We start from the raw sequence: 13,106 nt of genomic DNA, 5'->3' as shown, positions 1-13,106 counted from the left end.
GGTTTCTTTACAGAGTCTGAAAACCCAGAGAGAAGGAGGCTTAGGGTGTGAGCCTAGATTTAGGTCCTGAATCAAAACAAGAAGCTTCTTTCTTGTGGGAGAGGGGATTATATTACTTCTGCCACGACACAACACCCAAGAGGACTTTCTTACTTGTTTCTTCTCATTCAACAGATCCAAACCACGGCTCAGCATCTTCATCTCGAGGGATCTGGCCCAGGTTCTTTCTGAGCCAGAGAATTTGATGGGAGGCTGGGAAGGGGGTGGGGTCCTCCACAGCTGCTGAGCTCAGAGAGGGTAAAGGGTGGGTGGGGTGGTCCTCACCGTTACACAAAGCATCATGGGTCCTCGGATGATCCACCAGATTTTCTTATTCTTATTGTTTCCCCAGCACCTAAGGCAAAGAGTGGGCAGTAAAAGACTTACAGTTGAGACAGTAAAGACCCCGAGCTCCCTGGAAGAAGGCTCACTTGGTGTGGGGAGGGAGGACTCAAATCCCTTCTTATTAGGTTGATACTGTCAACTTTTATTTTTTTTTGGCAAACCAAGAAAGTGGTCTTCATGCTAACAGCTCGCACTATATCCTTCTACATATTTTTCATGTTCACACAAACATAAACTCTTCATTATGTGGGCACACCTCATTTTCCTGTGCTTCACTTTGTTGCACTTTACAGATACTGCATTTTTTACAAATCGAAGGTTTATGGCAAGCTTGCATCGGGCAAGTTTATCGGCGCCATTTTTTCCAACAGCATTTGCTGTTGTGTGACATTCATGTGCGTCTCTGAGTCACATTTTGGTAATTCTCACAATATTTCAAACTTTTTCATTGTTGTTACATTTGTTACGGTGATCTGTGATCAGTGGTCTTTGATGTCACCGTGGTCATTGTTTTGGGGTGCTGTGAACTGTGCCCATATAAAACGTTGAACTTTATAAATGTGTGTGTTCTGACTGCTCCACCAACTGCCCATTCCCCCATCTCTCTCCCTCTCCTCAGGCCTTCCTATTCCCCAAGACACAAATAGTGAAATTAGTCCAATTAGCAATCCTACAAAGGCCTCTAAGTGTTCAAGTGAAAGAAAGAGACATATCTCTCACTTGAAGTCAAATGTTAAAACCGCTGAAGGTTAGTGAGGAAGGCATGTCACAAGCTGAGACTGGCTGAAAGTTAGGGTTCTTGCCCCAAACAGTTAGCGAAGCTGTGAACACAAAGGAAAAGTTCTTGAAGGAAATTAGAAGTGCTACTCCAGTGAATGCATAAATGATAAGAAAGCAAAACAGCTTTCTGGCTGATATGGAGACAGTCAGAGTCTAGAGAGAAAATCAAACCAGCCACAGCATTCCCTTCAGCCAAAGGCTGATCCAAGCAAGGTCCTAACTCTCTTCAATTCTATGAAGGCTGAGAGAGCTGAGGAAGTTGCAGGAAAAAACAATATGAAACTAGCTGACGTGGGTTAATGAGCTTTAGGAAAGAAGCCATCTCTATGACATGAAAGTGCCAGGGGAAGCAGCAAGTGCTAGGTGCAGAAGCTACAGTGAGTTATCCGGAAGATCTAGCTAAGACCACTAATGAAGGTGGCTACACTGAACAACAGATTTTCAAGATAGACTAAGCAATCTTCTATCGGAAGAAGATTCCATCCAGGATTTTCATAGCTAGAGAGGAGAAGTCAATGCCTGGTTTCAAAGCTTCAAGGGACAGGCTGACTCTCTAGTTAGGGGGCTAATGCAACTGGTGACTTTAAGTTGAAACCAGTGCTCATTTACATTCCAAAAATCCTAACTTGTACTAGATCTACCCTGCCTGTGATCTATACATAGAACAACAAAGCATGGATGACAGCACATCCATTTACGATGTGGGTTACTAAAAATTTTAAGCTCACTGTTGGAAACTATTCAGAAAAAAAAAAAAATTCCTTTCAAAAATATTACTGCTCATTAACAATCCACCTGGTCACACAAGAGCAGTATAGGAGAATATATGATCTTAGTTTCCGGACCAGGGATCAAGTTTACATACCCTGCATTGCAAGGCTGATTCTTAACCACTGAATCACCAGGGAAGTCCCTGTTTTGTTTTTAACTTCTGAACTTCTTTTTGTGTGTCTCCTCTCTTCAATCTCATTTGAGACATAAGAATCAGGGACACACTTTTCTTGTTCTTATATTTCTATCTTTACACATACCATTTTTTCAGTCTTCACCCAAGAGCTCCGATGAAGATGTACAATGGGATTAACATTGTTTTCATGCCTACTAGCATAAGGTCCATTCTGCAGTCCATAGATCAAGGAGTAACAGATGAATTACTACAAATCTTTGATTCTTTTATCTATATTCTTAAGTATATTCTAGAAGGGCCAAGTGGAAGGGAGTGGACACTCTCTTTGGGAAAATGATGCATTTCCTTATATTGGGGCCTATCTTGGAATGAGGCTTCCCAGGTGGCTCAGTGGTAAAGAACCTGCCTGCCAATGCAGGAGATGCAGGAGATGTGGGTTCGATCGCTGGGTCAGGAAGATCCCCTGGAGAAGGACATGGCAACCCACTCCAGTCTTCTTGCCTGTGAAATCCCACGGACAGAGGGAGCCTGGTGGGCTGTAGTCCACGGGGTCGCAAAGAGTCGGACACGGCTGAGCGCACAGCATAGCACAGCACATCTTGGACTAACTAGCTCACAGAAGTGTAAGAAGAGGCGAGGTACCTACCCTGTATTCTCCAGCCAGGCACGGACAATGCTCCAGGGCACAACGAAGAGCACCGGGAAGGCTGGGAGAAAACGTGGAAATGGAGTCAAGGGCTGGTTGGCCAAATTTGCCTACCGTCCACCCCACCCTGATGGGCCAAGCACACCTGGTTAAAATTACAAAAACCCAGACATCATAGAATCGTGGACTGTGAGAGCTGGGGAGACCTACAGATGGCACAGAGCCATCCAATTTTTGGGAAATTCAGGAGGCAGACAGGAGCTACCTGTCACAAAGTAGCTTAGAGTAAATCCAAAGACATTCATCAAGCCTCCTGAATCTCAGGCCAGAGTTAGGCCCTCTGAATACTGCAGCCTCACCTTCCCCGAGAATCTATGGCAGCAGAGGCTCCAGATCTCATCCTGGAGACTTGGTTGGCCCATGGACTGAATGTTTGTGTCCCCCAAATTCATACATTGAAGTCCTAACTCCCAATGTGAGAGAATTTGAAGAAGGGACCTTTGGAGGTAATTTGGTTTAGATGGCATGTGTGTAGGGGCTGGTCATCATGATGGGATTACTGTCCTTATCAGAAGAGACCAGAGACCTTGCTTTCTCTTTCTCTCTCTCTACAATGATATGAGGCTGCAGCAAGAAGGCAGCTGTCTGCAAGCGAAGAATAGGACCTTCATCGGAACTCAACCATCCTGGTACCACAATCTCACACTTCTCAGCCTCCAGAACCTTGAGAAATAAACGTCTGCATTTTAAGCCACACAGTCTATAGCATCTGTTATGGCAGCCCTAGTAGATACTACAGTTGGGGACAGGTTAGGAGGAATGTCATCTGATTCTACCAAAAGCCTTCCCAAATTTTTAATGTTTGCATTGGGTCTACAGCACTTATATCTACATGCATGTACATGCGGGTGTGTGTGTACACACACACACTACCCCTCTCTTCAGAGTCTCTGGTCATTGAGGAATTATCTGTCCCAGAAACCTCCTTCCAAATCTATCCAAAAGCTCTACTGGGCTCCCATGTTCAGACAGATCCCCAGTTCAGGTCACTCACCCCAACCCACCAGCAGGTATCTGGGCCACAGCCGCCTTTCTGAAAATACTATGGGCTCCAGCAGGGTGTGAAGGTAAAGGCCTTCGACCAGCAGCCATGAATAATTGGTGCCCACAAAGTAGTGTAAAAGGATCTGGGCCGAGCGGCAGGAGGCAGAAATCTGGAAAAGACAGAGCATCTGGGGGTGAGTGCAGGCTCCTCAGCATCTGGCCCACAGCGGAGGGGAGAAAGGCCTCCCCACACAAGTCCCTCCCTCCGGACTCCCCTCTCTCTAGGACAAGTAGATTTTTAGACACAGTGCTATGGCACGCTTTATTAATAGACTACAGCACACTGTAATACACCATGTTCAGTGTTCTTGTTATATGCACTCCCTGCTCTGCTTGGTCGCTCAGTCATGTCCAACTCTTTGCGACCCATTCTTGGGACAGTGGCTTTTAAAAAAAAAATCAGGTGATGTATCTCTTACCAGAAAGACTGACACCCCTTTCTCTCTCTCATCCACTCCCCAGCCTCATCTTCCTGCTCTCTGATTCCCAGGACTGATCCAGGCAGAGCCCAGGGATAAGGAAGCACATACCTCCGACATGTAGGACAGCCACCCTTTCTCACTGTTGGGCTTCTTGGAGTAAGATTTGTATAAGATGACGTCTTTCACCAGCACAGCCAGGGCTTTCAGGATGAAAGAGGCAAACAAGTTCATGTGGATGTAATTACGTGTGCAGTGGAGTTTTCTGGGCAGGGAGAAAACCAAGGATCTTCCCTCAGAAAAGAAAGGCTCAGACCAACAGGCGTGTGCCTGAAACCTGTGTATGTGCCACCGAATGGCACAGGTTCAGAGTGTAGGCTGCAGAACTGGATGGGTGGCGTAAAGGATCTTACCTCTCTCTGCCTCACTCTCCTCAGCTGTAAGATGGGGAGAATAACAGGTACCATTTTTACAACATGTTCAACATGCCAGGCTACATTCCAAGCTATTTGCATGTGGATGTACTTAAGGGCATCCTTACTCCTTACAACCACTGGAGGAAGAGGTAGGCTCACTACCTGATATTCCAAATGGGGAAAATGGGGCAGAAAGTTTAAGTCCAGAGTCCCAGAGCAGTAAGTGGCAGAGGTGAGATTTAGATTCAGAAACTCTGAGGTCCGTATTTGACTCTCCAAGACTCTCCTCCCTGTAAGGACAAGGGCACTCACAGCAAAGGCTGTAGGAGGAATCAACCAGTTAATGGGTGAAAAGTGCTCACACAGCACCTGGCACATAAGAAGTGCCCAGAAAATGTCAACTCATGACCTCCCTCACCCACCTGGAGCCTCCAGCACCAGCCGAAGTAAAACTGCATCCTTGGTCTCTCTAGGCAAAAGGGCCCTTTTCCATCACTGTGTCCTCAGAGCCCCGCCTATGCCCCTGTGTGGCTCATGTCCAGCCCTGCCTCTCTCTAGAGCTATTATTACTTTTTTAGTTTCCAAAAAGATTTGAGCAGGTCTTTGTGTTTCATGATTCATGCATTCTTCTCCCTAGACTGGGCAGGGACTGGGTCTTGCTCTCCTCAGAGCCAGAGACAAAAATGAAGACATGGTCGACCCAGGCTCTGCTCAAGTTACTTCTTCTGGGGCTGGGCAGTTATCTTCTCCTGGCCTTGTTCTGAGACTTTGGGAATGTGAGTGGAGGTGGTCACTGACAGCAGTGGGCACAGGCTATGGAATTCTCTCCTGTTATTCAATGATTGCTCTCCCACTGGGTCAGGTGGTCATGACTCCGCTCTCTGCTCCAGGAGCTAAAGAACATCATGGGATTGAGGGGGCGGGGGGGAGCCAGAACTGGACCTTGCAGAGCCCAGGTGGGAGCGGCTCTGGAACCAGCATCCAGGGTCCCCCCATCCAGGTCTCTGCATCTGTGTTGAATGCTCAGAGACAGCCTTGGAGGGTTCCTTAAGGGGTCTATAAGTATCTCACTTGAGTGACTTGTAAAATGACTTAGTAAAATGCACTCCAGTTTTGGATTCTGAAAAACACTACGATAAAGGAATGAAAGTGCTCAGCCTCTGGACCACCTGCTTATGATCTTGGCTCCATCACTCACCAGCTGTGTGACTGTGGGCAAGTCACTTCATCTTCCTGTGTTTCAGTTAACTCACTCATAAAATGGGGGTGATAATAAGGCTAATCTCCAGGGATTAGAATTCATCTTAATTCTGATTAGAAATAGACTTAAATGACTTAATACATGTAACATGCTTTAGAACAGGGACCGGCATCCTCAAATGGTTAATGGCTAATTGGAGTCCAAGGGTCCTGGGTTAAAACCCCAGCTCTCCCACTCACTAATATGCTTGGGGGAAGTTCCTTAATCTTGTCCATAAAAATAGTGCATCCAGTGGAGCTATGGTGAGAATGGGCTGTGGCAGTCATGGGCATGTACGATTAGGAGTTTAGAGCAGGAGTTTAGAGCATGCGTATGTACAACTAGGACTTTAGAGCAGGGACTAGGAGTTTGGGCAGAGCTCAACTAATCCAAAGAGACAAAGGCAGAGTTGGGAGGCCCAGATTCCAGTCCGAGCTGTGCTTGGCAACCCAGGGTAGCTCAGTACCTCCCCCGAGACCTCCCAGATCCCTTCCCTTTGCCTACAAAAATGGGATGGATGGACTGGAGACTGTCTCAAATCCCCTCCAGCTCTGACGAGCCATGAAATCACCCAGCCTGGTCTCCTGTCTTCTCAAGGGAGCCAGTGAGCACATGCCTGGATTCCTGCCTGAGCACGTGCAGGCAGCAGCTCCACTCACCGAAGAAACAAGAGGAGGGTGAGAGCCAGGAAGAGCGAGACGATGGAGAGAGAGTAGCCCACCGTGTACAACAGCTGCAGTATCGACAGCAAGGTGCGGTGTTCAACCTGAATGCAGAGGAAGAGCAGACATGACCGGTCAGCCAGGCAGCTATGGTGTCCAGCCCCTGGATCCATGCCCCCAACCACCGAGGATCTAGGTTTGAACCCGAGGAGACGTGTTGACACCATAGCCCTCTGGCACATCTCAGAGCTCAAGGAACCTTCATGAGTGAAGAACCCACCATGGGTCTCACCTCCGTGGTTGGTCCCACCACCCAGCAGTGATGCACCAAGATGCACGATATCCTAAGAAAAACTGTGTCCAGGACCAGAGGGTGCCTTGGGAATGAAGACAGATTCTTTGCCCCTGGATGTGCTGTTCCTAGAGTGTAGGGGCCTCTCTTTCTGGAAGACAGGGCCAGGCTTCCATCTAGATGTCTCCCTCCTAAAGTAACTCTTCATAGATGATCCTTTAAACAAAGACCCAGTTAAACACTGGAATATTTTCTGAGTCCCAGGATAACCCGATGTTGAACAGAGGATAGTTTACTTGAAATTCTGTGGGATTTCCTAATGGAACACCTTCTCACTCAATCTTGTGCATATAGCCATCAAGATTATGTTTCTGAATAAATTTTTGCACAAGAACCCACAGTTAATACATATTATCTGCTAGATTATGCCTAAACTTGTCTGCATAACCTTAACAGAAGTTCATCAGCTTCACAGAAGTATAATTGGGATACAGCAAACTGCACATATTGAAAGTATAAACCTTGGGGAATTTGGACATGACTATATTTCTGATGTCATCACCACGTTCAAGATAATGAACATTTCCATCACCTCCCCAGAGTTTCCTTGTGACCCTTTGTAATTCATCTCCTCTCATTGTTTCTTGCCCTTAGAGACTAGTTTGCATTTTCTAAAATGTTTATAAATGGAACCTTGTAAGTGTTCAATTTTCTGTCAGGCTTATTTCCCTCGGAGTAATTATTTAGAGATTCATCCTTGTCATAGCGTGTATTTTAGCTCATTCCTTTGTTGTTGTTCAGTTACTCGGTCGTGTCCGACTCTGCAACCCCATGAACTGCAGCACGCCAGGCTCCTCTGTCCTTCACCATCTCTCAGAGATTGCTCAAACTCATGTCCATTGAGTCAGTGATGCCATCCGACCTTCTCATCCTCCCCTTATCCCCCTGCCCTCAATTTTTCCCAGCATCAGGGTCTTTTCCAATGAGTCATCTCTTCACATCAGGTGGCCGAAGTATTTGAGCTTCAGCTTCAGCATCAGTCCTTCCAATGAGTATTCAGGGTTGATTTCCTTTAGGACTGACTGGTTTGATCTCCCTGCTGTTCAAGGGACACTCAAGAGTACTACTCAGCCAGCATTTTTTGACAACATGGATGAACCTCGAGGGTATTATGCCAAGTGAAATAAGTCAGACAGAGAAAGATAAATACTGTATGATTTCACTCGTATGTGGAATATTAAAAATGAACAATCAAAAGCAAACAAAAAATAAATGATCAAACCAAACAAAAACAAACATGTATACACAGAGAACAGAGTGGTGGTTATCAGAGGGGGAGTGGCAGGGGGAAGGGTGAATTGGGTAAAGAAGATCAACTCTATGGTGATAGATGGAAAGCAAACTTGTGGTGGTGAGCATGCTGTAGGGTTTACAGAGGTAGCAATACAAAGTCGTTCACATGAAACTTAAATAATGTTATAAACCAGGATTACTGTTGAGTAGTATTCTATTATGAATATACCACGATTTACTTATGCAGTCACCCATTGATGGACTTTTGGATTGCTTTCAGAGTTTAACTTTCACAAATAAAGTTGCTCTGAAAACTTCTGTACAAGATTTTATGTGGACACAGGTTTTCATTTCTCTCAGATAAATGTCTAGAAATAGAATTACAGGGGAGCATGGTATATGCTTTAACTTCTTAAGAAGCTGCCAGACTGTTTTCTAAATAAGTTGTATCAGTTTACATTCCAACCAGAGTGCCAGCTGCTCAAGAATCGACTAACATTTCCTGCAGTCAGTCTTTTACATTTCTGTCATTCTAATGGGTGTGTCCTAGCGTCTTATGGCGGTTTTATTTGCACTTCGCTAATGATTAATGATGTTGAGAATCACTTCATGTGCTTATTTGCCATCTGTATGTTTTATTTGGTAAAGAATCTGTTCAAATATTTGGCTGTCTTTTAAACTGGATCATTGGTCTTAATTTTGAATTGTAAATCTTTATATATTCTAGACATAAACCCATCAGATACATGTTTTGCAAGTATTTTCTCCCACTTTGTGGCTTGCCTTTTTATTTTTTTCAGTTCAGTTCATTCGCTCAGTTGTGTCTGACTCTTTGTGATCCCATCGACTGCAGCACACCAGGCTTCTCTGTCCTTCACCAACTCCTGGGGCTTGCTCAAACTCATGGCCATTGAGTCGGTGATGCCATCCAATTACCTCAACCTTTTCTCCTCCTGCCCACAATCTTTCCCAGCATCAGGGTCTTTTCCAATGAGTTCTTCACATCAGGTGCCAAAGTATTGGAGCTTCAACTTCATCATCAGTCCTTCCAATGAATATTCAGGACGGATTTCCTTTAATTGACTGTCTTGATCTCCTTGCAGTCCAAGGGACTCTCAAGAGTCTTCTCCAACACCACAGATCAAAAGCATCAATTCTTCAGTGCTCAACTTTCTTTATGGTCCAACTCTCACATCCATACATGACTACTAAAAACACCATAGCTTTAACTAGATGGACCTTTGTTGGCAAAGTAATGTCTCTGCTTTTTAATATGCTGTCTAGGTTTGTCTAAGTTTATTTTTTTTAAGTGTCTTTAAAAGAGCCTAAGTTTTCAATTTTGATAAAGTCCAATTTATCAACTTTTCTTTGGTCACTTGGTAGCCCTCTCAGTTATTAGCTAGACTGTCTTGGTACAGCAGAGTTTGTGTTTTAAGTGACCCTTATTCTACTTAATTTGTTGTTGTTTAGTTGCTAAGTTGTGTCCGATTCTTTGTGACCCCATGGACTGTAGCCTGCCAGGCTCCTCTGTCCATGGGATTTCAGGCAAGAATACTAGAGTGGGTTACCGTGCCCTCCTCCAGAGGATCTACCTGACCCAGTCATCGAACCCATGTCTCTTCTGTCTCTTGCATTAGCAGGTGGGTTCTTTACCACTGAGCCACCTGGGAAGCCCCATTCTACCTAATAATGGCCCCCCAGAGTAGTGATGCTGGCAATTTGGATGTGCCAAAGAGGTCATAAAGTGCTTCCTTTAAGTGAAGAGATGAAAGCTCTTGAGTTAATAAGGAAAGAAAAAAAAAAATCACATGCTGAGGTTGCTAAGATCTATGATAAGAACCAATCTTCTATCTGTGAAACTTTAGAGAATCAGTGGCACTTGTTGTCACACTTCAAACTGTAAAAGTTACAGCCACCATGCATGATGAGTGCACAGCTAAGACGGAAAAGGTATTAAGTGAGTACAGTTTTGAAAGACACTCACAGACACACACACAATATCCTTAAAAAGCACCAATTACTATGCATAAGGCCCCCCAGCGTGTTGTTAGTTGGAAGAACATAACACATCTCATTTTCCAAAACCCCAAAGGGCAAAGATTTACTAACACTAGCCTTGTTTGGGCAAAAATTCAACCCTCTACTAGAAACACAGGTAAACATGGCCAGAAACTTTTTGTTAAGTGTTTGATTTCTTAGAAATATGACCATTTGCAGAGAGGAGGAGGCAATGCCTGTGTCCTCACTGCTCTAAAGAGAGAACCTTTACTTCCTGTCTTGGAAAGTTCACCTTTTCAATCTTGTTTTGCAGTCCTAGTTGCCTGACCTGAGCCCAAAGCAAGTGGCAGGCATTTCACACCAGCTGGTGAATTCGTCATCACCACGTCCCTTCACAGTCACCTGGGGAACCTTCCCATCAGTATGGACGCCTCGACCCCACCACATCCCCACTGACTCAGAATCTTTGGAACCATTCAATATTTATTAAGTACCCACTGTATGTGAAGGTTCTGTGCACTTTTACCAGCACTGTGCCAGAGGGTGGCAGCTATTCAGATATGACTATGACTTTGCTATTTTTCTCAAGCAGCTTTGTCCAGGAGGGAAGATAAGAAATGTATACAGTTTGCCCAAATCACAGCATGAAGTTAACAAGAGCATGGTGCTGTGACAAAAGTCAGACAGAACCTTGAGATAAACTGAATCAAACCCAACCACAGGCATGATTTTAATACCTTTAAGAGGTGTGGCCTGTTACATGGTCTAGGGACAGGGAATTCTGCCAATTCCAGTCAAGGGATAAAGTTAAAGAGAGGTTTAGAAAAAATTCCCTGCAGATAGAGAGGATGTGACAGAAGGCTTTTCATGCCTGATGGGAAGATGTGATAGACTTGAGAGTCAAGGACTGGCCAGTTCCCACTGGGGGAAGAAGTGAACCACAAACACGATGATTCACTGCCCAGCGACCCGGCTGGATCCTAGGGGTGGAGCCGGCACTCTTACTTTACGTCTGGTGACAAGGGGTCAGGCTCTATCCAGAGACTCGTATGTCTGTCAGCTCTTTAAACCCTTGTGTGGTCATGGGCAGTAAATGTGCTCTTCTGGGGCATGGATGGGGAAGCAGAGGCCCAGCGCAGTGAAGGGTGAGGTAAGAAGAGCTAGAAAGCAAATGGACTTCCCTGGTGGCCCAGGGGTTAAGAATCCACCTACCAGTGCCAAAGACATGGATTCGATCCCTGATCCAGGAAGATCACACATGCCTCGGAGCAACTAAGCCCATGCACCACAGCTATTGAGCCTGTGCTCTAGAGCCTGGGAGTAGCAACCGCTGAAGCCTGAGTGCCTAGAGCCCAGGCTCCACAACAAGACAAGCCACAGGAACCAGAAGCTGGCTCATGGCAACTAGAGAGCAACTCCCACTCACCTCAACTAGGGAAAGCCTGCATAGCAACAAAGACCCAGCACAGCCAAAAACAAATAAATAATTTTTTTTTTTTTTTTAAGAATTAGAAATAGGGCTTCCCTGGTGGTTCAGTGATAAAGAGTCTGCCTGCTAATGCAGGAGACACAGGTTCGATCCCTGGTCCGGGAAGATCCCACATGTCGAGGAACCACTAAGCCCATGGGCCACAACTATTGAGCCTGTGCTCTAGAGCCCAGGAACTGCAACTACTGAGCCCACATGCCACAACTATTGAAGCCCGAGCGCCCTAGAGCTCTTGCTATGCAATGAGAGAAGCCACCACAATGAGAAGCCTGTGCACAGCAACTAGAGAGTAGCCCCTGCTTGCCACCACTAGAGATGAGCCCGCTCAGCAATGAAGACCCACAGAGCCAAAGTAAATAAATAAATAAAATTTTTTTTAAAAAAAAAGAATTAGAAACAGTAAAAGAAAGAAAGAAATGGAAATTCCACATTAAAAAAAAAAAAACAAAAACACAAGAGCTAGGAAGCAAGGACTCTGGACATGAAGGTGGGCTGCCTGGGCCCTTGACCTTGAGCTCATAACCAGAAGCTAGGTGTGTTCCCTCAGGACACAGTCTCCTGTCACCACCCGTCCACATTCTAGGAGGGGGAGGATACGGGAGACTGTCGGAGAGTGACAGGTGCTGTCAAGGCTGGAGAGACCATTCTCCATGGGGTGGCCTTGGAAGACTTTGCTTGAAAGGAGACATTGACTTTGAAATGTGACTTTGGAGAAGGAGAAGCCAAAGAAGAGCTGGGGAAACATGGGCCAGGTGGTAGGAGCAGCAAGCACAGACGCTGGTTGTCTTTCCTTAGGGGTTCATGTCTCGGCCCAGCAGCAGAAGACGTGCTGTGTCTGCCATTGGAGTTGTGGTTTGGGGTGACCAAGGACCTTGCCAAGTGAGTCTGGGGCCGATGCGCTGGGGCAGGCTCCTTGTGTGGAGCCCCGGCACAGGGTGGTTTGGGCCCCGAGGTCCGCCCTCACCGAGCCCAGCCAACTCACTTTTTGTTTGAAGCTGTGATCCTCGGCGCATTCAGAGTTGTCCTGCCAAACAGCCGTGGAGTTCTCCAGTGTCTGCCAAGCACCCCGAGACAGGCAGTATCTGTAGGCCCTTCCTGAGTTCTCTGAAAGTAAACACAGCTCTGGGGGAAAGGTCAGAGCACGCAGCTCGCTCTCCGAGCACGTGGGAAGGCCCTCATTCTCACCGCAAAGCTGTGGAAAAATCCCAGGGAAGAGGAATTTTCACTTCCCCTTCGGGGGACTCGTTAGCATCCTCACTGTTTATTTGGGATGGAAGGAAAAACACGGAAGCCTCTACATTTTGTAGCAAACCACAACCCATTAATGTCTGCTGTGTTTACCCGAGGTCCCTGGTGACTCAGATGTGACAGCCCTCCAAGGTGCAGCCCAGCTGGGAGACACAGACCTGGGGCTTCCTGATGCCCAAGAAGCCATGCCATGGAGAAGAAAGGGCACTGGACCAAGCCAGCTCCACC

The 13,106-nt window shown here is 46.1% G+C and overlaps 1 protein-coding gene across 3 annotated transcripts in view; it reads right to left on the bottom strand.

Moving 5' to 3' along the window:
* GLP2R (glucagon like peptide 2 receptor) overlaps nt 1-13,106 on the bottom strand; it is a 51,751-nt gene that overhangs the window by 23,075 nt on the left and 15,570 nt on the right. For 2 of the 3 annotated variants that reach the window (XM_043903838.1, XM_043903836.1), the window contains 6 exons: nt 12,613-12,752; nt 6,556-6,662; nt 4,352-4,505; nt 3,772-3,931; nt 2,718-2,778; nt 325-394 (listed from right to left, as the gene is read on the bottom strand). In XM_043903838.1, coding sequence (XP_043759773.1) covers nt 325-394; nt 2,718-2,778; nt 3,772-3,931; nt 4,352-4,505; nt 6,556-6,662; nt 12,613-12,752 — 692 coding nt within the window. The remainder of the gene's footprint in view (nt 1-324; nt 395-2,717; nt 2,779-3,771; nt 3,932-4,351; nt 4,506-6,555; nt 6,663-12,612; nt 12,753-13,106) is intronic. The other variant, XM_043903837.1, reaches the window with a different exon arrangement.

Source organism: Cervus elaphus, chromosome 5 (assembly GCF_910594005.1).
Source record: "Cervus elaphus chromosome 5, mCerEla1.1, whole genome shotgun sequence".
Taxonomy (NCBI): domain Eukaryota; kingdom Metazoa; phylum Chordata; class Mammalia; order Artiodactyla; family Cervidae; genus Cervus; species Cervus elaphus.
This window is presented reverse-complemented; position numbering and strand designations above follow the sequence as displayed.